We start from the raw sequence: 27,102 nt of genomic DNA, 5'->3' as shown, positions 1-27,102 counted from the left end.
AATTGGCAATTACGTAATTTCGCTATCCACATCACTAACGCTGCTCTGTGCCATCCTGGATTCAGCACATTCAGAGAAATGGGCAATTACGTAATTTGAATGTCGTTCTCGAGAAATAAAAAAAAAAAAAAATACACATCCGAGAATACAACAGACCACGCGCTTTCCCTCTTTTTCAGTAGTCAACTTGGCCTCTTGGCGTCTACCGGCTACAGCTACATCAACATCTATAATTTGCAAACTACTGTGAAGTGCACCGCAGAGGGTGAGAACGGGAAGAATGTTTGGTTGAATGCCTCTGTGCGTGCTGTAACGAATCTAGTCATGTGCTCACGATATAGAGGCTTCTATTGCATTCGTAGGGTCATCAGTTAAAGCTGGTCATAAAACTTTGTAAGCAGGCTTCCTTCGGATTGTTTACGTCTAGAGTCTGCTTGTTTAGGTTCTTGTCTGTGAGTCAAACGGTTCATAACCAGAGACGATTCGTGTTACCCCTCCCAATGTACATTCATTATCCCCTATTAGACCTATTTGGTATGTGTCCTAAACTCGTGATCAGTATTGCAGAATGAGTCGCCCTAGTGATTTAAAAGTTATCTCCTCTGAAGGCCGATTGCATTTCCCCAGTATTCTACCAATAGACTGACGCCTATTACCTGTTTTACCCACAACTGAGCCTATGTGATAATTCCATTTCATATCCCTACATGGTGTTACACCGAAGTGTTAATATGAACTGTCCGATTCAAGCTGCGACTGACACGGTCGTAGGATACTACGTTTTCCCCTTTTGTGAAGTGCACAATTTTACAACTGAACGTTTAAAGCAAGTTGCCAATCTCCATACCATTTTGACATCTTATCAAGATCTGACTGAATACACCCAAAAAAAGATTTATTATGGGACGGAAATCGGTAGGTCTGATATACATATGTCACAAACAAATGATTACAGTTTCAGAAAAATTGGATAATTCTTTCACGAACAAGAGCTTCACAAATTAGGCAATCCAATAATGCGTTGGTCTATGTCTGGCCCTTGTATAAAAGCAGTTATTTGGCGTGACATTGATAAGATGCCCCCCCCCCCCCCCCCCGAGGGATATTGCGAGCAATTCTGACCAATTGGAGTGTTAGTTCATTAAAATCCCAAGCTGGTTGAAGGGCTCTGCCCATAATGCTCCAAACATTCTCAGTTGGGGAGAGATTCCAGCGACCTTGCCGGACAAGGTAGGGTTTGGAAAGCACGAAGACAAGCAGTAAAAACTTGCCATGTATGGACGAGCATTATCTTGCTGAAATGAAACCCCAGGTTAGCTTGCCAAGGATGACACCAAGAAAGTGCATAGAATATCCTCCATATACTGCGGATTATAAACTAAAGAGGTCCTGATATGAAATGAAATGGTACCCTAGACCATCAGTCTTGGTTGTCAGGTTGTATGGTGGGCGACAGTCAGAATGGTAGAAATGAAATGGTACCCTAGACCATCAGTCTTGGTTGTCAGGTTGTATGGTGGGCGACAGTCAGAATGGTATCCCACTGCTGTCTGGGGCATACCCAGACACTTCTTCATTAGTTATGGGAGCTCAGTTCGAAGCGACACTCATTTTGGAAGATCATTCTACTGCAGTTTATGAGATTCCCGGCCGAACGTACAAGCACTGTATTCACTGTTTCAGTATATTTTGCATTTGGTTGGTTTGTATGTTAATTGTATTCACAAAGTTAGTAAGTGTAATGTGTGTTTGAAACTACATTCATTGTCTTAATATTTATGGCATTTACAAATTACTTGCATATTAATTCTACGTGTTCACTGTATATATTGTCAGAAATTTTTATTGTGATGTACACCACAGACAAAGCCTATTTCATCTTGATCATATGATCAATGGCCAGTGATGATTCTTGATTCTAGAACAGTTGGTCAGCTGTGGTCTTGATGAAGGAAGTATGTTGGAATCTGCCAGAAGTGATCCAGGAAAACCCTAATCAGGATGATTGTACAGAGCAAACCCCATCCTCCAATTTATGAGCTTAGCTGCTTTACAGTTGCACTGCCTCATTGGGTTTGTTTTTTGCTGTGTAGCATGGATTATTCGTGAGAATGAGCTATGTTATATTGAGGATGCTCATGCTGGTGAGAGATGGCCTTGTCACTTATAAACATTTTATGAAGCGCAAGAAAGCACTGTGCATGCTCAGATCTGTGGTCGGTGCAGATGGTGTGTATGCAGTGACCTAACACAACAGTGGCAAGGCACGGCATAGTGAGCAAGATAGCACATGCTGGATATGGACATTTATACCTTGGTGCCAGCCCTTGAAGGTGTCATGATCACCTCAGAGAAAATGGATGTACTACAATGTAAATACTTGACACCTGCCCGGATAGCCACGCAGTCTGACGCGCTGCTTCCTGGGTGGGAAGGCATGTCGGTTCCCAGCACGAATCCACCTGGCAGATTAGTGTCGAGGTCTGGTGTGCCTGTGGTTGGTTTTTAAGGTGGTTTTCCATTTGCCTCAGTGAATGTGGGCTGGTTCCCCTTAGTCTGCCTCAGTTACACTACGACATTGTCTCCACATACATGCACACCGTAATTAATCTACCATGCGGATATTTGGAGTTACACTCATCTGGTATGAGACGTTCCCAGGAGGGAGGGGGGAAGGGGGGGTTGGCTAGGGGCCAAACCGCATAATAATCATGGGTTCGGTGTGGGGTGGCCGTGGTGCGAGTGGACTGCTGTAGCTTGTTGTGGGATTGTGAACCACTGAAGGCTAAGGCAGGGACGAAGCCTCTCCATCGTTTCTAGGTCCCCGCTTCAATGCACACAATGTAAATACTCAAGATGAATGAAAATTGTAAATCTTATATCTTGAGTCAAGTTCGATGTGGTCAGACATATTGATTAATGTATTTGAATTTATTGGTTATTGATATTTGGATCTGTCTTCACAATTGATGTACATAGTTGAAACAATACAAAAGATTATCATTGAGGATATGTTCATAATTCAGTAGTGAGAAGTAGAGTGATATCTGCCTGAAGATGAAGTCAAGGAGGATAAGTTTGTATGTGTATGGCCATGGTTCAGATTAGCAGGCCCTTGAGAACAAAATGGAAAGGATACCATATCAGAAGAAGAACAGTCAAAAGTAACTTAGACTACATCAGACTGACAGATCCACCCCGTGCTGTTCTCTACTCATGGTATTACAGTCAAGTCACCACACGTACACAATAGAGGGAAACACCGCACCTTAATATACAATGTTCTGTATTCTACACACAAAAAGTCTTCTGACACTATTATTTCATGTCTGTCACTCCCATCAGATGCCTTTTGGTTCTCTGGTGCTTATGGCGTGTAGGTCATCTGCTTGCTGATGTAGTCAACTACAAATTAATGCAAGTATTTCTGCCCTTAGTGGGCTGTCCTCTTTATCTGTAACTAAAAATACTTGGCTACATCTACTTGCTGAAGATGTATGCCTTGTGGCAAGAAGGATGGAGTGAAAAAATTCCAGCACAAGGCACAAATGAGAAGTATGAAGCATTTCTAAACACAGAAATGTGTCATTTCCATGCATTCTTCCCCAAAATGACTTGCCAGAAATGGCAGTGTCACCATAGGCAATGGATTACCATAGAAGTAAATGAACTCAGGACTACTAAAGAGTGAAGGAAATTAGACAAACAGGGAATATGGAGATGTAAATCTTGCAAGCCACAGCCTCTTGTGTACACGTGCAAACTATCACTATTTCAGGATGCTGACGAACTACTGTGTTGTTACCAGTTGTTGCTGGCACAGAACACACACACAGTGAGTCACTGGTTGCCTGCATGCAGTAAAGCATGTGGGTTCCTCAGCTGATGAGATCCCCCCTTGGAGGAACGGTGTCAGCATGGGGCCAATTCTGGAAATTCTGCAGTCCCTAGGAGATGCACAGTGTGTCAGCTTCCAAGAATTCCCAAGTTCCTGCCATCTCTCCGTGGCTAAGCAGCAGCAACGTGGACATCGTCCAACAACACGAGGACATCTGATGCTGGAATTTAGGTTGGTCTGCTCAAATTTGGTTGCAAAACAAAAGGTAGTGATCAATATGGAAAACTTTTTTCTGTACTTGAGTGATTTCATTGGTGTGGGTTAGTTTAGTTAAAATGGCAGAATCCAACCTGAGTAACAGGGTTGGTGCCCAAACTGTTATTAATGATTTGCAAAGAGGGATTCAGCATGTAAAACAAGATAGATGGGAGCAAAGCCTGTTGAATAACTTTTCAAGTGATACATCATGCTTTGCTGGCTCAATAAAGAATTTCTTGTTACTACCATCAGTACCCATATTTAGCAGGATACTCTAGCAAGTCATGAAAGTATTTTTTTGAATGAGCTGTCTTGTTGGGCTTGTGGACTAATTCTGATAGTTTAGCAGTTGTTAAATTAAGAATGAAGGACCTGCACAAGATTTCGTGTGGAGCCCACTTGCACAAAATCAGAAGATTACAATGAGTTAAAAGCAGATTCAAATGCAAATATGCTGTCAGATTCTACAGAGAGCAACTTCATAGAGTGTGAATGTGGTGGGATGAATATATTGAGCAATTTGCTGAAAAAATTTGAAACATAAATACACAAATATATGAGCTGGTAGAAGATAAGAATGAAAATTGCATTCAGCTGTTCTAAGCTGATCAGAGAGCTCTGGACACATTGCCGTGGGTTTTATGGAGCGGACGTATGCAAAGCAGTCAGATTGGCACAATGTAAGACCTCTCAGGAAGCAGTAGAAACAACTGTTGGCTTTGTGGAAGCATTAAGGAGGCCAAATAGTATGCGAAGAGAAGGGCGCCTTGTATTCAACACAAATGTGGAATGTTACAGGTATAATGCACAGGGTCACATATTGAGAGACTGCTGCAATAAAAGAAAAACTAATGTGAGAAATAGGCAACTTGACAGGTCATTAAATGGGTACAGAGCATATATGTCACCACACTATATTTTCTCTGCACAAGAAAGTGATTCCTCCATTGAAACTCAGATCGTAAATCACTTTGGGACATGTGTTCTATATCGCTGAAGAAAAATCAAGCTACTTATTGATACAGGAACACAATCTCACTGATGGTGGTGTTGCATTGATAAAAGGGGTAATTTAAAACTGATACAGGTAAAGGTGTGAGGGTTAAATGTCAGGAAGCTATGTAACAACAGAGATGTTCATGAAGAATAAAGTTTAGGCCAAGAAAAATACACAGTGAGGGTGCAAGTACTTTCAAATAATGAAACATGCTATGGTGGTGTACTTGGATTTGGTTTCTTATTTGCTAACAGGACAGAGATATTTGTTGCAAAAAGGAAGATTAGATTAGACTAGACTATAGTAACTACAACCTGGGAAATAATTCTTCAAACTGCACTCAACGGAGCAGCAACACTGACATTGTGGGATTGGACCACCTGAGCAACACGCCTCTTCAAAGCCTCAGAATTGATGTACAAATTGATCTGCCTCAGTAAATTCCCCATGGAGCAGGGAAAACAGTTTATGTTGCAGTCAAGTCACCCAGATGCAGGGAAAGAGCTCTGTTATTGACTGAGCAATCGGAGAAATGTGGATAACTGGAAAACATGCACTGTTATGATGACAGAAGTGTAGATGTGGCTGCAGTGGTGAGACAAAATGTAGATAGAATCACAATAGCAATAACAAAGATGAGCAATGAAGACATTGTATTGCCACATGGAATGATGATTGCTGAAGTCTCTCGAGCATAAGTAGAAATGATGTAATACAGGTTCCAAACAGAACAGCAAATGTTTCAGTCATGAAGACATATGTTTGTAGTGGTAGTGAAAAATTGCCTTCCTGAGAATGTTCAAAATCATTTAGTTTAACATCATATACATACTGGAAATTGTAACATGTCACGGTCCTCTAACATTACCTTTTATCTTCTTTTTTGAAATTATGAAATTTCTGGCACATTTAAAATTCATGTTATTAATTGTACAGTTTAACACATATTATTAAATATATTTCTAGACTCAGTTATAAAATAATGTTACATCTTGGTTATGATTCTTCTGTTGTCAAGAAAATATGTAAACTCTTTCACTTTGTAAACTCTTTGGAATAGTTAGTACTGCAGAAAATAAGGAGTAGTGGGCATGCCTCAGATGGAAGTAGATGTTTTTATAAGTTTTTCACCAACAATGTAATTATTGGTTTCTTGAATGTGGGAATTATAAAATCAGTGTCATTTAGAAGAATGGGATAAAATAAAAAGAGATTCATAGCAACAGGCAACTCTTCACCAGTTACTTCACTGCAACAGCAGATCAAAATTTTCAGCAGCAAGAATGTACTCCTAGACACAAGATTCAACAACAACAATGAGATAATCAAGATAAGTGAAACAAGTTCGTCTTTTGTAATCTTACTCCTCTCGAAATTTCAAAATTTGTGCAAAGAATGAGAACTTTAATGGCGATCTGTGGGAGGATAAGATTACAAAATGCATCATCAATCACCTAGAAACCTTATTGAATACCATTCAGTCAAATATAGATGGTAGAAGAAATGGTTAAAGAACAACTGAGAGCCAGAATTATAAATCCAAAAGATACTGGAGATCCTCTGTGGTTTATACCAGTTGTTGCTGTGAGAAGAAATCTGTTTCTGGAGAAACACAGTTCTGTATTTGTGTCAATTACTGAGCTCTGAATGCAGTAACACAAGGCATTTGTCCCTACCAAACTTGTTGGACATACTAGATTACCTGAGCAGATGTTGATTCTTTTTGATTTGTGTTCTAACTAGTGGATATCTTCAGCTGACAGTGCATCCAGATGCTCAAGCAAAAACTTAATTTGTTATCACAACAGGAGTGTATAAATACTTTTCTGTATGTCATTTGCACTTTGTACTGCACCAGCTAGCTTTCGGCACCCGATGGATTCAATTTTACAAGAGCTCACACCAACACAAACTCTTGTAAGCCTCAATGACACAGTAATTTTCAGTGAAAACATTATGCAGCATAGTTTTCAGGCATATAAAAGGTTCAAATCCGTCCTTGTTAATAGGCAAATGCCATTTTTCACAAAGCCAAATGAACTACCTTGGACAATGTTATAACCAGGGAAGACATTTGCCCTGATCCGAAATTAACTGAAGCTGACAAGAATTTTCCTGAACCACAGAACTTAACTACTATCATTTTTTGGATTAGCGAATTTCTACACATTTCATAGCTGGTTGTGCAAATATAGCACATCCAACGATGCAGCTATTGAAAAAAGGAACCACATTTAATTGGTCAACAGAATGAAAAAAGGTGTTGGAAGAACTTAAACCTGATATAACCACATCTCCTGTGTTAGCCTGTACAGGTTTCAGCAAGTCCTTCATTCTTTCAATAGATCCTTCAAATTTTGCTGTTGGTGCTATTTCATATCAAGAATTCGAGGGCAATGAACGCTAAACATTATTTGTTTCCAGACATTTAAAAAAAAAGCAGAACGTCATTACACTAACACAGAAAAGGTGCTTTGTGCTTTGGTTTTTTATATAATACGTAACAGATCTATCATGACGGGAAGAGAATTTCCAGTGATTACAAACCATGCCACACTGAAATGGTTATTGAACTTCAAGGACCCAAGTTCCAGATAACAAGGTGGCATAAAGACAGTGAATTTGTAATACCACAACCCTTTTGGGATCCTATATTCTCTTCCAGTCTCATCCCCACTTTCCCAAATAGGGCATATGTGAAATGCCAGTAATTTACACCAATTTAAACTGCTGCTTTGATTTTGTCTTTTCTGGTTATCTGAATTAGAAAATACTGAAGTTTTTTATGTTTTTATTTATTTTTATTTTAGACTAATCGCTCTGCTCACTTGTAAATGATAGGGCGATCATTCTTTAAGTAAGTAAAATGATATATGCAAATTAACAAAATATATTGTTGTAATGATAAAACATTTAGTGTATAGTTTTAATAGAAATAGATTCTTTCTTGTCTTTGTATCAAATTATTGACTTTTATTTCATGTAAATTTCCATGTAATCTTGGCAGATGTATGTAAAAATTTTAATTGTATAAATCTAAAAAATTTAGTCCCCCGTGACCTTGGGGAGGCTTGCGTGCCTCAGCAATACAGATAGCCATACTGTAGGTGTAACCACAATGGAGGGGTATCTGTTGAGAGGCCAGACAAACATGTGGTTCCTGAAGAGGGGCAGCAGCCTTTTCAGTAGTTGCAGGGCAACAGTCTGGATGATTGACTGATCTGGCCTTGTAACACTAACCAAAATGGTCTTGCTGTGCTGGTACTGCGAATGGTTGAAAGCAAGGGGAAACTACAGCCGTAATTTTTCCCGAGGGCATGCAGCTTTACTATATGGTTAATGATGATGGCGTCCTCTTGGGTAAAATATTCCGGAGGCAAAATAGGCCCCCATTCAGATCTCGGGGCGGGGACTACTCAAGAGGATGTCGTTATCAGGACAAAGAAAACTGGCGTTCTACGGATCAGAGAGTGGAATGTCAGATCCCTTAATCAGGCAGGAAGGTTAGAAAATTTAAAAAGGGAAATGGATAGGTTAAAGTTAGATATAGTGGGAATTAGTGAAGTTCGGTGGCAGGAGGAACAAGACTTCTGGTCAGGTGACTACAGGGTTATAAACATGAAATCAAATAGGGGTAATGCAGGAGTAGGTTTAATAATGAATAGGAAAATAGGAATGCGGATAAGCTACTACAAACAGCATAGCGAACGCATTATTGTGGCCAAGATAGATACGAAGCCCACACCTACTACAGTAGTACAAGTTTATATGCCAACTAGCTCTGCAGATGACGAAGAAATTGAGGAAATGTATGATGAAATAAAAGAAATTATTCAGATAGTGAAGGGAGACGAAAATTTAATAGTCATGGGTGACTGGAATTCGAGTGTAGGAAAAGGGAGAGAAGGAAACATAGTAGGTGAATATGGATTGCGGCTAAGAAATGAAAGAGGAAGCCGCCTAGTAGAATTTTGCACAGAGCACAACTTAATCATAGCTAACACTTGGTTTAAGAATCATAAAAGAAGGTTGATACATGGAAGAAGCCTGGAGATACTGAGAGATTTCAGATAGATTATATAGTGGTAAGACAGAGATTTAGGAACCAGGTTTTAAATTGTAAAACATTTCCAGGGGTAGATGTGGACTCTGACCACAATCTATTGGTTATGAACTGTAGATTAAAACTGAAGAAACTGCAAAAAGGTGGGAATTTAAGGAGATGGGACCTGGATAAACTGAAAGAACCAGAGGTTGTACAGAGTTTCAGGGAGAGTGTAAGGGAAAAAATGGCAGGAATGGGGGAAAGAAATACAGTAGAATAAGAATGGGTAGCCCTGAGGGATGAAGTAGTGAAGGCTCAGAGGATCAAGTAGGTAAAAAGATGAGGGCTAGTAGAAATTCTTGGGCAATAGAAGAAATATTGAATTTAATTGATGAAAGGAGAAAATATAAAAATGCAGTAAATGAAGCAGGCCAAAAGGAATACAAACGTCTAAGAAATGAGATCGACAGGAAGTGCAAAATGGCTAAGCAGGGATGGCTAGAGGATGTAAGGATGTAGAAGCTTATCTCACTAGGGGTAAGATAGATACTGCCTACAGGAAAATTAAAGAGACCTTTGGAGAAAAGAGAACCACTTGTATGAATATCAAGAGCTCAGATGGAAACCCAGTTCTAAGCAAAGAAGGGAAAGCAGAAAGGTGGGAGGAGTATATAGAGAGTATATACAAGGGCGATGTACTTGAGAACAATATTATGGAAATGGAAGAGGATGTAGATGAAGATGAAATGGGAGATACGATACTGTGTGATGAGTTTGACAGAGCACTGAAAGACCTGAGTCGAAACAAGGCCCAGGGAATAGACAACATTCCATTAGAACTACTGATGGCCTTGGGAGAGCCAGTCATGACAAAACCCTACCATCTGGTGAGCAAGATGTATGAGACAGGCGAAATACCCTCAGACTTCAAGAAGAATATAACAATTCCAATCCCAAAGAAAGCAGGTGTTGAAAGATGTGAAAATTACCGAACAATCAGTTTAATTAGTCATGGCTGCAAAATACTAACCCGGATTCTTTACAGACGAATGGAAAAACTAGTAGAAGCCGACCTTGGGGAAGATCAGTTTGGATTCCCTAGAAATATTGGAACACATGAGGCAATACAGACCCTACGGCTTATCTTAGAAGCTAGATTAAGGAAAGGCAAACATATATTTCTAGCATTTGTAGACTTAGAGAAAGGTTTTGACAATGTTGACTGGAATACTCTCTTTCAAATTCTGAAGGTGGCAGTGGTAAAATACAGGGAGCGAAAGGCTATTTAAAATTTGTATAGAAACCAAATGGCATTTATAACAGTTGAGGAGCATGAAAGGGAACCAGTGGTTGGGAAGGGAGTGAGACAGGGTTGTGGCCTCTCCCCGATGTTATTCAATCTGTATATTCAGCAAGCAGTGAAGGAAACAAAAGAAAAATTCAGAGTAGGTATTAAAATCCATGGAGAAGAAATAAAAACTTAGAGGTTCACCGATGGCATTGTAATTCTGTCAGAGACAGCAAAAGACTTGGAAGAACAGTTGAACGGAATGGATAGTGTCTTGAACGGAGGATATAAGATGAACATCTACAAAAGTAAAATGAGGATAATGGAATGTAGTCAAATTAAGTCAGGTGATGCTGAGGGCATTAGATTAGGAAATGAGGCACTTAAAGTAGTAAAGGAGTTTTGCTATTCGGGGAGCAAAATGATGGTCGAAGTAGTGGGGATATAAAATGTAGACTGGCAATGGGAAGGAAAGCGTTTCTGAAGAAGAGAAATTTGTTAACATCAAGTATAGATTTAAGTGTCAGGAAGTCGTTTCTGAAAGTATTTGTATGAAGGGTAGCCATGTATGGAAGTGAAACATGGACGATAAATAGTTTGGACAAGAAGAGAATAGAAGCTTTCAGAAGAATGCTGAAGATTGGATGGGTGTTGAATAGGATTGGGGAGAAGAGAAGTTTGTGGCCCTACTTGACTAGAAGAAGGGATCGGTTGGTAGGACATGTTCTGAGGCATCAAGGGATCACCAATTTAGTATTGGAGGCAGTGTGGGGGGTAAAAGTCATAGAGGGAGACAAAGAGATGAATGCACCAAGCAGATTCAGAAGGATGTAGATTGCAGTAGGTACTTGCAGATGAAGAAACTTGCACAGGATAGAGTAGCATGGAGAGCTGCATCAAACCAGTCTCAGGACTGAAGACCACAACAACAAAAAAATTAGTATGTAACAATGACAGTAGTTGTTTGAAACCATAAAAAATAGAGACGATTTGTATGCCACCACAGGTCAGTTATGAGACAGTGTTAAGTCAATTGTACACATGCAATTTGCCGCTAAACATGTAGCGTGCGAAATAAAACTCTTTGTGAACAAGAAATAGTGGAATCTTTTTTAACCATTGCATGATTCCTGTGTGACGATGCAGTAACATCACGATGAACCTATGGCAGCATTAAGATGCAGCACCCCGGATGTATTATTTATTTGGTGGAGAATATCCATAATATGATGTGGTATTCTGCTTTTCTTGTGTTAAGCAATGATACACATCCCAAACCTCACAGAAAAACATTTACTCCACCTTATGTTACAGTGTGGTGAAAGGAGGTGGGCTGGTGTATGCTAATGGTTATTAAGTTTCAGGTGAAACAATTGTATACAGTGTACTGCCCCATATACCAGTATTGGGATGTGAATGGAAACAAGGACCTGCATGGAAAAAATGGATGTGTGAGAATAATAATGGGCCAACAGCAAGAGCCAGCAGCATGAATTGTCAGATGAGTACCAAAATGTTATTTATGTAACAGAGTAGTGAAACAGTGCACTGTTAGGAAGTGAAATTGCATGTGTAAGTCAGGCAAAAATAATTGTGTGTGACACACTTTGAAAATATAATAGGAGAGATAGCTTTCAGAAGTGTTTTTTATCATCTCATCAAGTTGTGCAATAGTAGTCAAAATGAGTAGTAACAATATATTTTCTATATGTGACCAAAATGGAATCACAACAAGATTGGGTTGCCAGCTGCATGCATCGGCACTGAATCTAAACACTCAAAGCCGTGAGAATCCATTAAATAGTATAATTTCACCTTTCCATGGATTTCAACAATCATAAAATATATTAGATCAACTTTATAAATTATTGGATGGTGAACAGTTGGAGCTAAATAAAAAAAAAAAAAATAGAGGAGACACTGAAAATAATTTTAGAAAAATAGACAATATTCTCGTAAAAATGAACCGGAAGCTAGTAGCAAATTAGGGAAGATGTTAATAAGGCAAATAGACAAATAAACAGTTTAAATGAAAGAGTGGACAGTGTGGAATCTGAAGTGGATGGTTTGAAGAACTTTGCTGTTACTGAATTATGTGTTGATGTAGTCAATGGACGAGTAAAGAGAATAGAAAACTTTGCCATTGACGAACTCAACAGACGAAAATCAGATTTGCATAACATACATACTTATATTGAAACTGAAAATAATTTCATTGATGCGTAACTAAAATTAAATTCTATACTTGTTTTGGAACCAAATCTCTTCAGTAAACGTCAAAGTAAATGAAGTATCAAATAATCTTCAAACAGTCAACTCAAAACTTGTAAATCTAGAGACTAATATGTTTAGATGATGGGATTTACCAATCAAAAGCGGTGGCAGGTCGATAGACCTATCGACCTGCCACCGCTTACCCATCATCTTTGTTTTTAGATATATTTTTCCCACGTGGAATGTTTCAGTGACATGTTTCAAAACAGTTGCAATAATGTTAATATGAAAATTTTTCGGGTGATTTTAAACTTCTCCCTGTCAATTATTTGTACCAGTGCAAGGACAGCTTTGCACCGGGCATGCCAGAACATATGAAAGTGAAATTTGCTAAAATATATTTAGATCGAGAATCATTATCCTGGGCTAACTAACATGTTAACCCAGAAATGACATTCGCAGAGTTTGAAAAATTATTTTTAAACATATTTTGGACAGAATAGCATACTTAGATAAATCACTTGATGAATTAATCCAAATTGATGCACTGAAGCAGCGTTTACCTGGCCGTGTTCAGTGGAGTCTTGTTTATGGACCAGATGACACTGTTGGGGAATTTCTGAAATACATAGGTAAATTGGGTCATGCTTGGGAGAACAGTTTTCAGAATATGGAGTCATCACAACACCACCAGAGCACCACCAACAACAAGGACCATTACAGAAATAAGGCTAGAGGTGGGAGAGGAAGGTGAAATTCAGGTCACAAGTACCACAATTCACACAATAATTACCAGATAAACAGAGCTGATTATGATAAAGCATTTTGGAACTTCATGCTGACATAAATGGGTAAAGATAAGAGTAGAAAATAAATTTAATCTTAGTACAGATTATTTGACTAACTTATTTGATGAGAGTTGTGTGTTTTCTAATGGTAATATTTATGATGATGCTGATGAGTATGATTTAGTTTGCTTATTATGTGATGATGAATTTTCATTGTTGACTGAAAAATATGTAGAAGAAAGCAAGGATCATATACATAAGTTAGTTATGTTTATGTGCCCTCTGACATGACTTCTAGTACTTTTATAGTGATTGTGATGTGGAGACATGTGTATTTGAAATTGAGGTTCATGTAGGTGCAGATGATGTTGCAAATGAGTATTTTGTGACTATTGATGCTGATGTTTTTTTATGATGAATTAGGTGGTATGGTTTATGTGGAAGTACTAGACAATGATATGAGTAATGGAATAATAGGATATGATAATTTGGAGTCAGAAAAACAGGTACATGAAAATCAGTTGATACCCATTGAGGTCAGAGAGATACTACATGGTTGTTACAGAAAGGAGGCTCAAGATAAGCTAATTAGTGTTAAGATACTGAAAGTATTGGAAGATAATGAGGAGTCTGTAAGAAAAGGTGATTACTGTGATAGCATTAAACACACACACACTCTAGTTGTAAGCTATCTTTAAGTACTTTACAACCTAAGTAAGGAAATGAGGTTCCAGTAAATGCTGATTTAAATTGTAGGGATATCGAAGATGATTTATTGGCAGAAGAGGAAGGAAGTAATAAGCATGAAATGCTCAGTAGTCCCTATATTGAAATATCTGTAGGCAACTGGAAGGGAGTTGCTCTATTGAACACTGGTAGCCTGATGAGTGGTGTGTCTGGTAAATTAAGAGATAGATTAAAGAACACTGACCAGTATACTGAATTTCTCATTACTGGTGCTAAAATAAAAGGAGCAACTGGTAAACTCAGTAAATTAATCAGTAGGCAAGCATTAATTTCCTAACCGCCGTCTGCTTCACGTCTGCTGTGCAGCGAGCTACCTTAATTTAAGTATTATCTGTATTTTTCTTACTTGTCACTTCTTCTTCTGTGTGTTTTTGCTTTTAGGAAGCTTTAATAGTCGAGTGCTATTAAGTGTTCCATAGATCTCGTGTTTGTTTTGAATACAGTCAGAGAGTCCCTTTAGTCAGTCATAGTGCTAGTAGTGATAGTGTTTGTTTTCAATACAGTCCAGAGACAGGTAGTGCTATTTTCCTTGTTTTCTACAAGAAGTGGTTAGCAATCACAGTTTAGCCAATAATCAACCGCTTTTAGTGAATTAGCAGTCTACTTAAAAGTTGATTAACACTCTATAGTAAATTGATTTCTTAGGATGGATAGGATGTGTGGCTGCTGTGTACGGACGCAGGGGGAGCTGGCCACTCTTCGCGAACAGCTGAGCGTGTTGATGGCCGCGGTCAGCCAGCTTCAGGCTGCTGCCTCGGAGTGTAGCGGCAGTGGGGAGTCTGGTGCGTCGCAAGGTACACCCCAGGTGTTACATGCTTCACCCACTGTCCCTGCTGTCGAGACATCTTCGCAGGTACCGGGCGCGGTTGGGCCACCCTCTCCCCAAGGGGAGTGGCGGGTTCAGCGGCGTTTGCGGCGCATGAGGCGGAGGGTCAATGTGGAGGCTGGCCGTGTGGCATCGCCCGCTCTGCCTGTGAGTGGACATGTGGCCGCTCCTTCAGCAAGGTCCGAGCAGGCACATGGGGGGAGGGGTTTATTAGTTATTGGGAGCTCCAACGTTAGGCGGGTGATGGAGCCCCTTAGGGAAATAGCGGAAAGGTCGGGGAAGAAGGCCAGTGTTCACTCTGTCTGCTTGCCGGGGGGTCTCATCCGAGATGTGGAGGAGGCCCTACCGGCGGCGATAGAGAGCACTGGGTGCACCCGACTACAAATTGTTGCTCATGTCGGCACCAATGACTCCTGCCGTCTGGGTTCAGAGGTCATCCTCAGTTCGTACAGGCGGTTGGCGGAGTTGGTGAAGGCGGAAAGCCTCGCTCGCGGGGTGGAATCAGAGCTAACTATTTGTAGTATCGTTCCCAGAACCGATCGTGGTCCTCTGGTTTGGAGCCGAGTGGAAGGCTTAAACCAGAGGCTCAGACGATTCTGCGGAGAGCTGGGGTGCAAATTTCTCGACCTCTGCTATCGGGTGGAGAAATGTAGGGTCCCACTGAATAGGTCAGGCGTGTACTACACGCCGGAAGCGGCTACGAGGGTAGCGGAGTACGTGTGGAGTGCACATGGGGTTTTTTTTAGCTTAGAGAATTCCCTCCCTAGGCCCGACAAGACGCCTCCTGAGACGCGGCAAGGCAGGAGTAGGCAAAATGCAACAAGGAATAACAATATTAATGTGCTAATAGTAAACTGCAGGAGCGTCTATAGAAAGGTCCCAGAACTGCTCTCATTAATAAACGGTCACAACGCCCATATAGTACTAGGAACAGAAAGTTGGCTAAAACCAGACATAAACAGTAATGAAATCCTAAACTCTGATTGGAATGTATACCGCAGAGATAGGCTGGACAGTGAAGGGGGAGGCGTTTTTATAGCGATAAGAAGTGCAATAGTATCGAAGGAAATTGACGGAGATTCGAATTGTGAAATGATTTGGGTGAAGGTCACGGTTAAAGCAGGCTCAGACATGGTAATTGGATGTCTCTATAGGCCCCCGGGCTCAGCAGCTGTTGTGGCTCAGCACCTGAAGAATAATTTGGAAAATATTTCGAGTAGATTTCCCCACCATGTTATAGTTCTGGGTGGAGATTTTAATTTGCCGGATATAGACTGGGAGACTCAAACGTTCATAACGGGTGGCAGGGACAAAGAATCCAGTGAAATATTTTTAAGTGCTTTATCTGAAAACTACCTTGAGCAGTTAAACAGAAAACCGACTCGTGGCGATAACATATTAGACCTTCTGGTGACAAACAGACCCGAACTATTTGAATCAGTTAATGCAGAACAGGGAATTAGCGATCATAAAGCAGTTACTGCATCGATGATTTCAGCCGTAAATAGAAATATTAAAAAAGGTAGGAAGATTTTTCTGTTTAGCAACAGTGACAAAAAGCAGATTACATAGTACCTGACGGCTCAACACAAAAGTTTTGTCTCAAGTGCAGATAGTGTTGAGGATCAGTGGACAAAGTTCAAAACCATGGTACAATATGCGTTAGATGAATATGTGCCAAGCAAGATAGTAAGAGATGGGAAAGATCCACCGTGGTACAACAACCGAGTTAGAAAACTGCTGCGGAAGCAAAGGGAACTTCACAGCAAACATAAACATAGCCAAAGCCTTGCAGACAAACAAAAATTATGCGAAGCGAAATGTAGTGTGAGGAGGGCTATGCGACAGGCTTTCAATGAATTCGAAAGTAAAGTTCTATGTACTGGCTTGGCAGAAAATCCTAAGAAATTTTGGTCCTATGTCAAAGTGGTAGGTGGATCAAAACAAAATGTCCAGACACTCTGTGACCAAAATGGTACTGAAACAGAGGATGACAGACTAAAGGCCGAAATACTAAATGTCTTCTTCCAAAGCTGTTTCACAGAGGAAGACTGCACTGTGCTTCCTTCTCTAGATTGTCGCACAGTTGACAAAATGGTAGATATTGAAACAGATGACAGAGGGATAGAGAAACAATTAAAATCGCTCAAAAGAGGAAAGGCCGCTGGTCCTGATGGGATACCAGTTCGATTTTACACAGAGTACACGAAGGAACTTGCCCCCCTTCTTGCAGCGGTGTACCGTAGGTCTCTAGAAGAGTGAAACGTTCCAAAGGATTGGAAAAGGGCACAGGTCATCTCCGTTTTCAAGAAGGGACGTCGAACAGATGTGCAGAACTATAGACCTATATCTCTAACCTCGATCAGTTGTAGAATTTTGGAACACGTATTATGTTCGAGTATAATGTCTTTTCTGGAGACTAGAAATCTACTCTGTAGGAATCAGCATGGGTTTCGAAAAAGACGGTCGTGTGAAACCCAGCTCGCGCTATTCGTCCACGAGACTCGGAGGGCCTTAGACACGGGTTCACAGGTAGATGCCGTGTTTCTTGACTTCCGCAAGGCGTTTGACACAGTTCCCCACAGTCGTTTAATGAACAAAGTAAGAGCATACGGACTATCAGATCAATTGTGTGATTGGATTGAGGAGTTCCTAGATAACAGAACGCAGCATGTCATTCTCAATGGAGAGAAGTCTTCCGAAGTAAGAGTGATTTCAGGTGTGCCGCAGGGGAGTGTCATAGGACCGTTGCTATTCACAATATACATAAATGACCTGGTGGATGACATCAGAAGTTCACTGAGGCTTTTTGCAGATGATGATGTGGTGTATCGAGAGGTTGAAACAATGGGAAATTGTACTGAAATGCAGGAGGATCTGCAGTGAATTGACGCATGGTGCACGGAATGGCAATTGAATCTCAATGTAGACAAGTGTAATGTGATGCGGATACATAGAAAGATAGGTCCCTTATCATTTAGCTACAAAATAGTAGGTCAGCAACTGGAAGCAGTTAATTCCATAAATTATCTGGGAGTACGCATTAGGAGCGATTTAAGATGGAATGATCATATGAAGTTGATCGTCGGTAAAGCAGATGCCAGACTGAGATTCATTGGAAGAATCCTAAGGAAATGCAATCCAACAACAAAGGAAGTAGGTTACAGTACGCTTGTTCGCCCAATGCTTGAATACTGCTCAGCAGTGTGGGATCCGCACCAGGTAGGGTTGATAGAAGAGATAGAGAAGATCCAACGGAGAGCAGCGCGCTTCGTTACAGGATCATTTAGTAATTGCAAAAGCGTTACGGAGATGATAGATAAACTCCAGTGGAAGACTCTGCAGGAGAGACGCTCAGTAGCTCGGTACGGGCTTTTGTTAAAGTTTCGAGAACATACCTTCACCGAAGAGTCAAGCAGTATATTGCTCCCTCCTACGTATATCTCACGAAGAGACCATGAGGATAAAATCAGAGAGATTAGAGCCCACACAGAAGCATGCCGACAATCCTTCTTTCCACGTACAATACGAGACTGGAATAGAAGGGAGAACCGATATAGGTACTCAGGTGGCTTGCGGAGTATGGATGTAGATGTAGATGTCGATACTGTCAGTAACGTTGTATTTGAATAGGGATAGCTGGTAATAACTGACCTGAATCAACACATGTTATTAGGGATGTCTTGGATACTGAAAGTTAATGCTAGCTTTGATTGGTTAAATATGGAGTTAGATTTTATTGATCCAAAATCTGGCTTTCATGGTGAAACTAAAGTATACGTAATGTTTGATGAGAATTGTATCAATAATTTAAGGGGAGTGGAAGTATTTGATGACAGAAAATGTTTTGATGGAGATAATTAATATTTTGATAACCAGGTGGTTAGTGAAGACTTCTCTCAATTAATATTGGACAAACTTAACTTAGCAGACAATTTAAGTGGCGATGAAAAAAACTGACTTGGAGGGATTCCTGTGGGAATATAATAGCATTTTCAGTGACAAACCGGGCAGGGTGAAATATTACGTGTATAAGTTAAAACTACATGAACCATTTTCATAAAGCGTTATGGAGTACCTGTTTGTAAGAGGAAGGTGGTTGAGAAGCAGTTAGAGAATTTGCAGAGTGTGGTTTAATATGATCAACCCTCAAGGGGGTATATTCTCTGTGTGTACCCTGTGTCTGGCAAGCACAAGGGCCCCAGCTAATGTAGTATCTTTTTTTTTTTTCAACATATTTATACTTTGTTACTATATTCTTTATGTTATGTTATGTTATGTTATGTTTTTATTGGTCCTTTTGATCATTTGTTGTACAAGGTATACAATATGATATTGGACAAGTCATTGTGATTTACAGTGCATGTTTTTAAATCATACAAGAATATTTACATTGATTTAGGCTTAATATTATCACAACTGAAGGTTCAGCTTCCATACATTATATTTAACCTTGGCAATAAATTTTTATGTTTTGAGATATTCATCTATACTATAATAACATTTTTGCAATAAATATTTATGGACAGCAGTTTTAAATTTTGAAGTGTCTTTTATTGTTTTAATGTTCGTAGGTAGCTTATTGTATAGTCTGTTTCCTGTTTGCAGTGTTGTATGTGCATGTTGAACATGTATGTCCTGGTTTCTCCTTGTGTTATACAGGTGGATACTCTGGTTGGTTGACACAAGATTGTTGCTATTTTCTAAGATTTTCCTTACAAATATGATTGCTTGTAAAATGTACAGTCATGGTAGTGGAAGGATATGTAGTTTCTTAAATAAGGGCTCACATGAGCTTCTTGATGCAGCATTTTCTATTGCTCTTACATTTTTCTTTTGGCATATAAAACAACTTTTGCCAGTAGATTTATTTCCCCAAAAGATTATGCCATTTAATATTGACTCCACACCATATACAGGGAAATGATGACCATAACTGGTAAACTGTGTAGTATAAAGTAATTTAATGAAGAACAGTTTCTTACAATATGAAAATCTTGTATCCAGTAGTGTTACAATATTATCACAAAATTCAAAGTACACTTATTTGTATTTTGACGTCAGTGGATTGCCAATGTATTCATCTGTCATTTCAGCTCTAGTCTCAGAAGCTATATATTGCAAATTAGTCATATGTTTCATGGAATTTAAAAAATCAGGCAATATATCTTCATTTACTGAGTTTTTCTTGTAAGCTATGCATTCTGGGACAATATTGTTCCAAAAATGTGCTTCACTGTTGTTGTTTTTTTCTGAAGAATGTTGAAAAGCAATTCAGTCTTTAAAAATATGCTTTGAAAAATAGAGAGAAGGAAATGAAGTCAGACTCTAGGAGGGAAGTTTTGAAACCACAGGCTATTCTTATAGACATTGCACTGAAGTTAGGATTGTCAGTTATTTCATTTAAAACCTCAATGAGTCCCAGATGGTTTTTGTGAATGGCAGATATAATTCTAGCATTACTGTTCCATCTCATTTCACTGTTTGAAGAAATACATTTACCAGCAATACTATTGAGAACTGCTGTGCATTTGGAAGACCAGTAGAAGAAAGCAGGAATATACTGAAGTGTGGAGAAAAATTCCTTACTGGTTTTATACAGGAATAGCTCTCCTGCAAAAATAAATCCAAACACTGTACAAAACAGTGCCTAAAAAGAGCTTGTGGGACAATTTCAATGACCTCAGCTTACATGCCATTTAATTCTGTAGCCAGAACAGAAGCACCATCATATGTTCTTTATATCATAATTGTGAAACATGTTACTCAGCACAGTCGATGAAGCAGGAGCAATTCTGGTTTCACTAAGATCATGAAGACCAAGAAAATATTCTGGAGTATCACCATTTGAGTCCACTAGACTCACAATAATAGAGCATTGTGATTTGTATGAAGGGTGTGTAGTTTTGCCCACAATGCAGGCATAAAGTGAAGTTCTGTCAATACTTGAATCTACATGAACACAAATCTCCTCATTTATACATTCCATCAGTTTGTTCTGTGTAGTATTCAAAAATCCCTGCAAATACCTCATTTTCTCCCAGCATGCTTTCAAATCTTCATTTATGTTTAGCACAAATTTAAAAATGGGTCTGAACGTTTGGGGATTCAGGGAATTTTCTGTCTCATCATGATGTCTGAAAGGTAACTCCTGCTTATGCAGATGTGCACCAATATTGGACATCCACTCTTCAAAAATTCCTCATTCAGTTTCACATCTCCTTCAAAATGACAGCTCCTACAAGAAGGTAATTATGTCTATACATAAAACTGTTACATCAGTACTTGTACCTGATTTGCATTTCATTTATGCCCATTGCACGTGGTTCAACTACTGCACATGGGGCAACTAATGTTAAGAAAAACATAGAGATACGGCACCACAACTACTGGCTTGCCATGCCACAGAAACACAAAGCAACACCTGTGATACTGTGCACACGAAAGACATGGGGTTACCACAGCAACCAAGCATTTACAGGCAGTTTGGCAAGTGCCTGGCCTCCTCGTCATATGCTTCACTCCTCCGTGTGCCTTAGGTTACAATTAAGGTTTCGCACTTTGACTTGCTCTAACGTCTTTTGTGATCACTGACAAAAGTTCATTAAGGTTCAGTGTACAAATAATTACTGCTGCTAGTATACTACCTCTTCTACCACAGAAAAGAGAGGAGGCCCGGCCTCACTTGCCTCCTCTGATCAACTGGCACTGTATAACATGCAGCTGAGTATTTTGTCCATCTTCAACTGTGGCTGACTGTAATGAAATAATAAGCAACCAGTTGCAAACAGGAAATTTATTTTCTTGACTGGTTCTGGGCACCTACTACCCTTCTTCAGAAGGTAATGCCTGCCACATTATTTGCAAGTGTCTATAATAAAATGCATAAAGCACAATGCCACAGTCCTAGGACCATATCAAGAGTTCATGATTATTTGACCACTTATAATGTTCTGCAACATAAGTAGTTTTTATTCTCAATAATCAGTATTTATGCTATGTTTGTTATGGTATTAGGACCATGGCATTGTGATGTATGCACCCCATTATTGAGACACACAAAAGATGCAACAGGCTTAATCTTCTCAAGAAGGACACCAAGTGCCTCAAACTGGTCAAAGAATTAAATTTCCTATACACAACTGGTTGATTATTATTTCATTATTAACATGCAGTTGCGTAGTGGATTAAAGTGAGCACTGCAAATTCAAGAGGAATGGTCATAACATTTTCCAATCAACATGTTGCAGGGATGTGATTGTTTTCATAGTTTTTGGTCACAGTGAATACTAACCCAAGGATGGGTCCTATCCCTGTATGACTTTCTTATCAAATTACACTGTAAAGAAAGAGCTATATCAAGGATTCATGATTATTTGACCATTTACAATCGTCTGCAACCTAAGCAGGTTTCATTAATAATAAGCAGTACTTAGGATATGTTCATTATATAACTTAGCAGCATTTCTAATGAGCAAATAATTTGTAGGAATACATTCAGTAACAAAAAGTAGATGAGCAAAATAGCAGTGATTGTAAAATATTCAATACAGACTGTGATAAATTCTCTTACAAAACCATGAACTGAATAAAATATGATCATATGAAAGTGATTTTCAGCTTTGCATTCCTTTTGTTCTCAACAGACTAACTTTTTCATAGTTTGAATTCCTTTTGTAATTACAGAAAAGAAAAGTTTGTCTGCAACATTGCAGTGATATGCCAGAGATGCTGATATTGACAGCAAATTCTTTCATAATGGGAGAGACATTAGGAATGTCTGGAGTTGTTGTGAAACCACTTACTGGTAAGCTTGTGTCTTGATATAAAAGCAGTTAAAATGAAACCTAAAATAAATAGTAGTTTTAAATTCTAATGACAGTTTTCAGTGTATTAAATTTCATTTAAATAAATGTGTATACTAAAGTTTCTGCATTTAGGAATGAGAAGAGAGTCATTAAATGTTCTTGTTTAATCACAGTAGCCATATTTTATATTATTGCACGTTAAGATACATTTAAATTCTCAGTCTCATGTGCTACTGATTAATTTTATGACTTCTTGGTTGCTAGGCTTTCTATACTTTTGCACCATTTGCATTTAGTTTGGTGTCACATGTTTAAACCAATTCTTGGCATATAAAGTGATTTGCTGATCTGCAAATAGCATCTTATCTCATCTATACTGACAGGAACTGACAACAATATGAATTTCAAAGAGAAGTATAATAACTGGATAATACACATGCATTTGTCTACTTAACACACTAGTTGATCAGCAGGAACTATGGTATAATTTTGGTCACTTGTATAAAATTTGGCATTATTTCACAGCTTTATGATTTTACAATTATTCAACATCATGTAAATCTGAAGTACTTCATACTAAATTATTAAATGTTCAGCATGATTATTACAGAGACAATTAGTGACAGTCGACATAAATTACATTGATTACACTTAGCCTGCTATTTGAAGTTTATACATGACACAAATTCTGTGGATTATAATGATTTACTTATCATTTACTCTGTTTTGACTATAATGAATCTCACTGCTCTATGGTAAATCTGGTGTTGTCTCTCAAAGCTTTTGATTAATATGATTTAGGATTAGTCTGCTTGTTGTTGTCCTAGGGTGCCAATAGTATTAATAGTGGATTTTTGGCTGTGTGGTTACAGATGACCACAGTCTTGATGAAATATATGTGTTGGCTGATTAGTCTGTTGAAGGCATCAGTGAAGTAGGAGATATTTTGGTTGGATGCTCTGGCTGGACATCAACTGTTTCTTTGACACACCAGTTACGCATGGATTTTAATCTATGTTTCAGTATGTCAAGTGTGTTACTTTGCTCTGCATTACACTTCATGCTTTTATCTATATTTGATTCTGTATGTGTTTTTGGGTCATCTTTTCTATACAGGTTGTTAGCATTCATCATATAATACGTTCTTTAATACTTTGATTTGCAACATTGTCATGCAGTATATTGATACTCTACTTAATCAGTTTTATTTTATGCACATGACCATCTGACCAACATATTTTTGTTAGATAAAATTTCTTACATATAACTTATGAATACATATATATTTTCAACTTTATCTCTCAATTTAACCATGTTGTCGGAGTTTGCCACAGAATCTTTGACATCATCATTGTTGAAATGCTTTTGTCAGGATACATTCTTACATCAATGTCATGATATCAGTGATATGTATGGGTATTGTCATTGAGTTTCTTCAACTGTTTGTGCAGGATACTATTGAATACTTACATTGTTTTTCTTATTGAATCATTTATGCACCAACATATGTATTTCTCTTCAAACAGCCATTCGTATTAAAATGTGGTATGAAATAGATAGATAATGGCTGAACATCATCTGTAAAATCATTTTCACCATGTTTTATTACAGTATGAACATGAATAATTTTGTTTATCTGGAAGATTTTCCCACATTTGACATGAGTTGTAATCGTTGTCTGTTGTCTATAGACATTTCTTGTGAGCAAAACCTCATCACAAAATCCAGTTCATGACTCATGAACCCCATTTAATAATCTTCTGTTTCTATGGCCTGGATAAAATGCTCCAGTTCTTATTTCTTGGAATGGAAAGTCATAACTTTAAGGTTGGTCCGTGCATCACAAACATGGCCTCGAACATTTTGTCTAGAACTTGAAGTTCCATATCATATTGATTCATATATTTGCATACTTATTCCTTACGGATTTTTAGATTTGAACTGATTGATTATGCATTTTCTTACTGGTTATTACCCAGTGGTTTGGATTTTTCAGGTTGGTCTGATCATCACAAACATAGGCCTTGAGTGTTTTCAATTTGGTTTGAGGTGTCTCATGCCAAATTACAGCTTCATGTAATTTTGCTTGCTATAACCATTTGATATGGTTTTCCATTGTGATGTCATGATTTTGGACTTTCTATATAGTTTTGTGCATTGTAGGTTAACTCTTGTTTTTGATTGTATGTTATGGTGTAAATGATTTTCTTCAAAAAATAACTTGTTTTGTGGCCTTACAGTCATTTGCTGCAATTGTACACACACCAAAAAAAGTTTTCCAGCACCCCAGTTCCCAGTAATTCTGAAGACAGATGGTGACTGTGGATATTGTATTACAGACAGTCCCCTTTACTGTTCCGAAATGTCACTAAATCCTCCCAAAGGTGTAAACAACTGTGCATGAGCAGCACCTATTAGATGCAGGGGGTGCGACAGCCCATCAGTTCCAGTCATTCCACCAAGAAGGAGGTACATGGCTCATGTTGTCTGTAGTTCAACCATGCCTAGATGGTCAATACCATGGTTCGATCACATCTGCATTGTTACTTTGTGCCAAGAAGGGCTCTCAACTAGGGATGTGTCCAGGCATCTTGGAGTGAACCAAAGTGATGTTGTTTGGACATGGAGGAGATACAGAGAGACAGGAACTGTCGATGACATGCCTCGCTCAGGCCGCCCAAGGGCTACTACTACAGTGGATGACCACTACCTATGGCTTATCAATGCCACCATGTTGACTAAGCCACAGGACATCATGCTATGACTCAAACTGTGCGCAGTAGGCTGCATGATGTGCAGCTTCACTCCCAGTGTCCATGGAAAGGTCCATATGTGCAACCACAACGCCATGCAGCACGGTACAAATGGGCCCATCAACATACCAAATGGACCACTCAGGATTGACATCATGTTCTCTTCACCGATGAGTGTCGCATATGCCTTCAACTAGACAATCGTTGGAGACGTGTTTGGAGGCAACCCAGTTAGGCTGAACACCTTAGATACACTGTCCAGTGCGAGCAAGTGGAGGTTCCATGATGTTTTGGGGTGGCATTATGTGGGGCCGATGTATGCCGCTGGTGGTCATGGAAGGCGCTGTAACAGCTGTATGATAAGTGAATGCCATCCTCTGACCGATAGTGCAATCATATTGGCAAGGCAATTGTCTTCATGGACGACAATTCACTCTTCCATCATGTACAACTTGTGAATGACTTCCTTCAGGATAAAGACATTGCTAGAGTGGCCAGCATGTTCTCCAGACATGAATCCTAATGAACCTGCCTGGGATAGATTGAAAAGGGCTGTTCATGGACGACATGACTCACCAACCACTCTGAGGGATCAACGTTGAATCGCTGTTGAAGAGTGGGACGATCTGGACAAACAGTGCCTTGATGAACTTGTGGATAGTATGCCATGATGAATACAAGCATGAATCAATGCAAGAGGACATGCTACTGGATATTAGAGGTACCGGTGTGCACATCAATCTGAGCAATAAGAGAGACAGAAATGATGTTTATGTTGATCTCTATTACAATTTTCTGTACAGATTCCGGAACTCTCAGAACCAAGACAATGCAAAACATTTTTTTATGTATGTATTTCCCATGAGGGAATGAACTCTGTACAGTTATATGCACTACCTAGGTCTCACTTAACAGACTGGAGGGATTTGTCCTTTGCATTTTTTCTGTTATATGCTTAAAATTAGTGTACTTCTATGATTTGATGCAGTATAACTCTTGAATCTGAGTTGTCATTCATGGAAATGAATATACATTTTGTCTGGTATAGTAGGTTAGGTTTTATGTTATCAACTTGAATTTTGCTTTGTCACGTTGTATTTTATACACAGAATAACTCTTTACATTCATCTCACCATACTTCTGAATGGGAAGTTACACTATGATTAGATTAATTAATTGATCTTGTGCTGATGCAAGTTGGAAATGAACCAAAGGAGGAGTTGGAAGAAAGTGATGTGCAGTGGAGTATGGTAAAACGCAGCACCCTATACTGATATACAGTTTACTGCATTTGATAAACTTATAGAGGTGAGAGGCACAATAGGTATGTCAACAAAAGGATTACTCTGAGAAACAATTAATTTTGTTTACTGATGTACATTCATATTTGTTTGAGAACACTGATATAGTTGTGATCGTTCTGACCATTAAATTTGTGATGATGTAAATAAAATAGAAAGAAACTTCCACATGGGAAAAATATATTAAACACAAAGGTTCCAAGACTTACCAAGCGGGAAAGCGCCGGCAGACAGGCACA

General features: G+C 39.0%; 1 protein-coding gene across 2 annotated transcripts; it reads left to right on the top strand.

The window, feature by feature from the left end:
• The first annotated feature begins 125 nt into the window (after positions 1 to 125).
• Positions 126 to 25,900, top strand: LOC126291827 (uncharacterized). Of its 2 annotated transcripts, XM_049985526.1 has the most exons (4): positions 126 to 265; positions 3,779 to 4,103; positions 22,688 to 22,808; positions 25,050 to 25,900. In XM_049985526.1, exons 2-4 carry the CDS (start codon positions 3,918 to 3,920, stop codon positions 25,211 to 25,213), a joined length of 471 nt encoding a protein of 156 aa, XP_049841483.1. In that variant the 5' UTR covers positions 126 to 265; positions 3,779 to 3,917; the 3' UTR covers positions 25,214 to 25,900. The 2 variants fall into 2 exon arrangements, 1 of the variants encoding a protein (XP_049841483.1); XR_007551885.1 differs by lacking the exon at positions 25,050 to 25,900 and having other exon boundaries at positions 138 to 265; positions 3,779 to 4,069; positions 22,688 to 22,877.
• Positions 25,901 to 27,102: the final 1,202 nt, after the last annotated feature.

The sequence above is a fragment of the Schistocerca gregaria genome, chromosome 9 (genome assembly GCF_023897955.1).
Source record: "Schistocerca gregaria isolate iqSchGreg1 chromosome 9, iqSchGreg1.2, whole genome shotgun sequence".
NCBI classification, from domain to species: Eukaryota; Metazoa; Arthropoda; class Insecta; order Orthoptera; family Acrididae; genus Schistocerca; species Schistocerca gregaria.
This window is presented reverse-complemented; position numbering and strand designations above follow the sequence as displayed.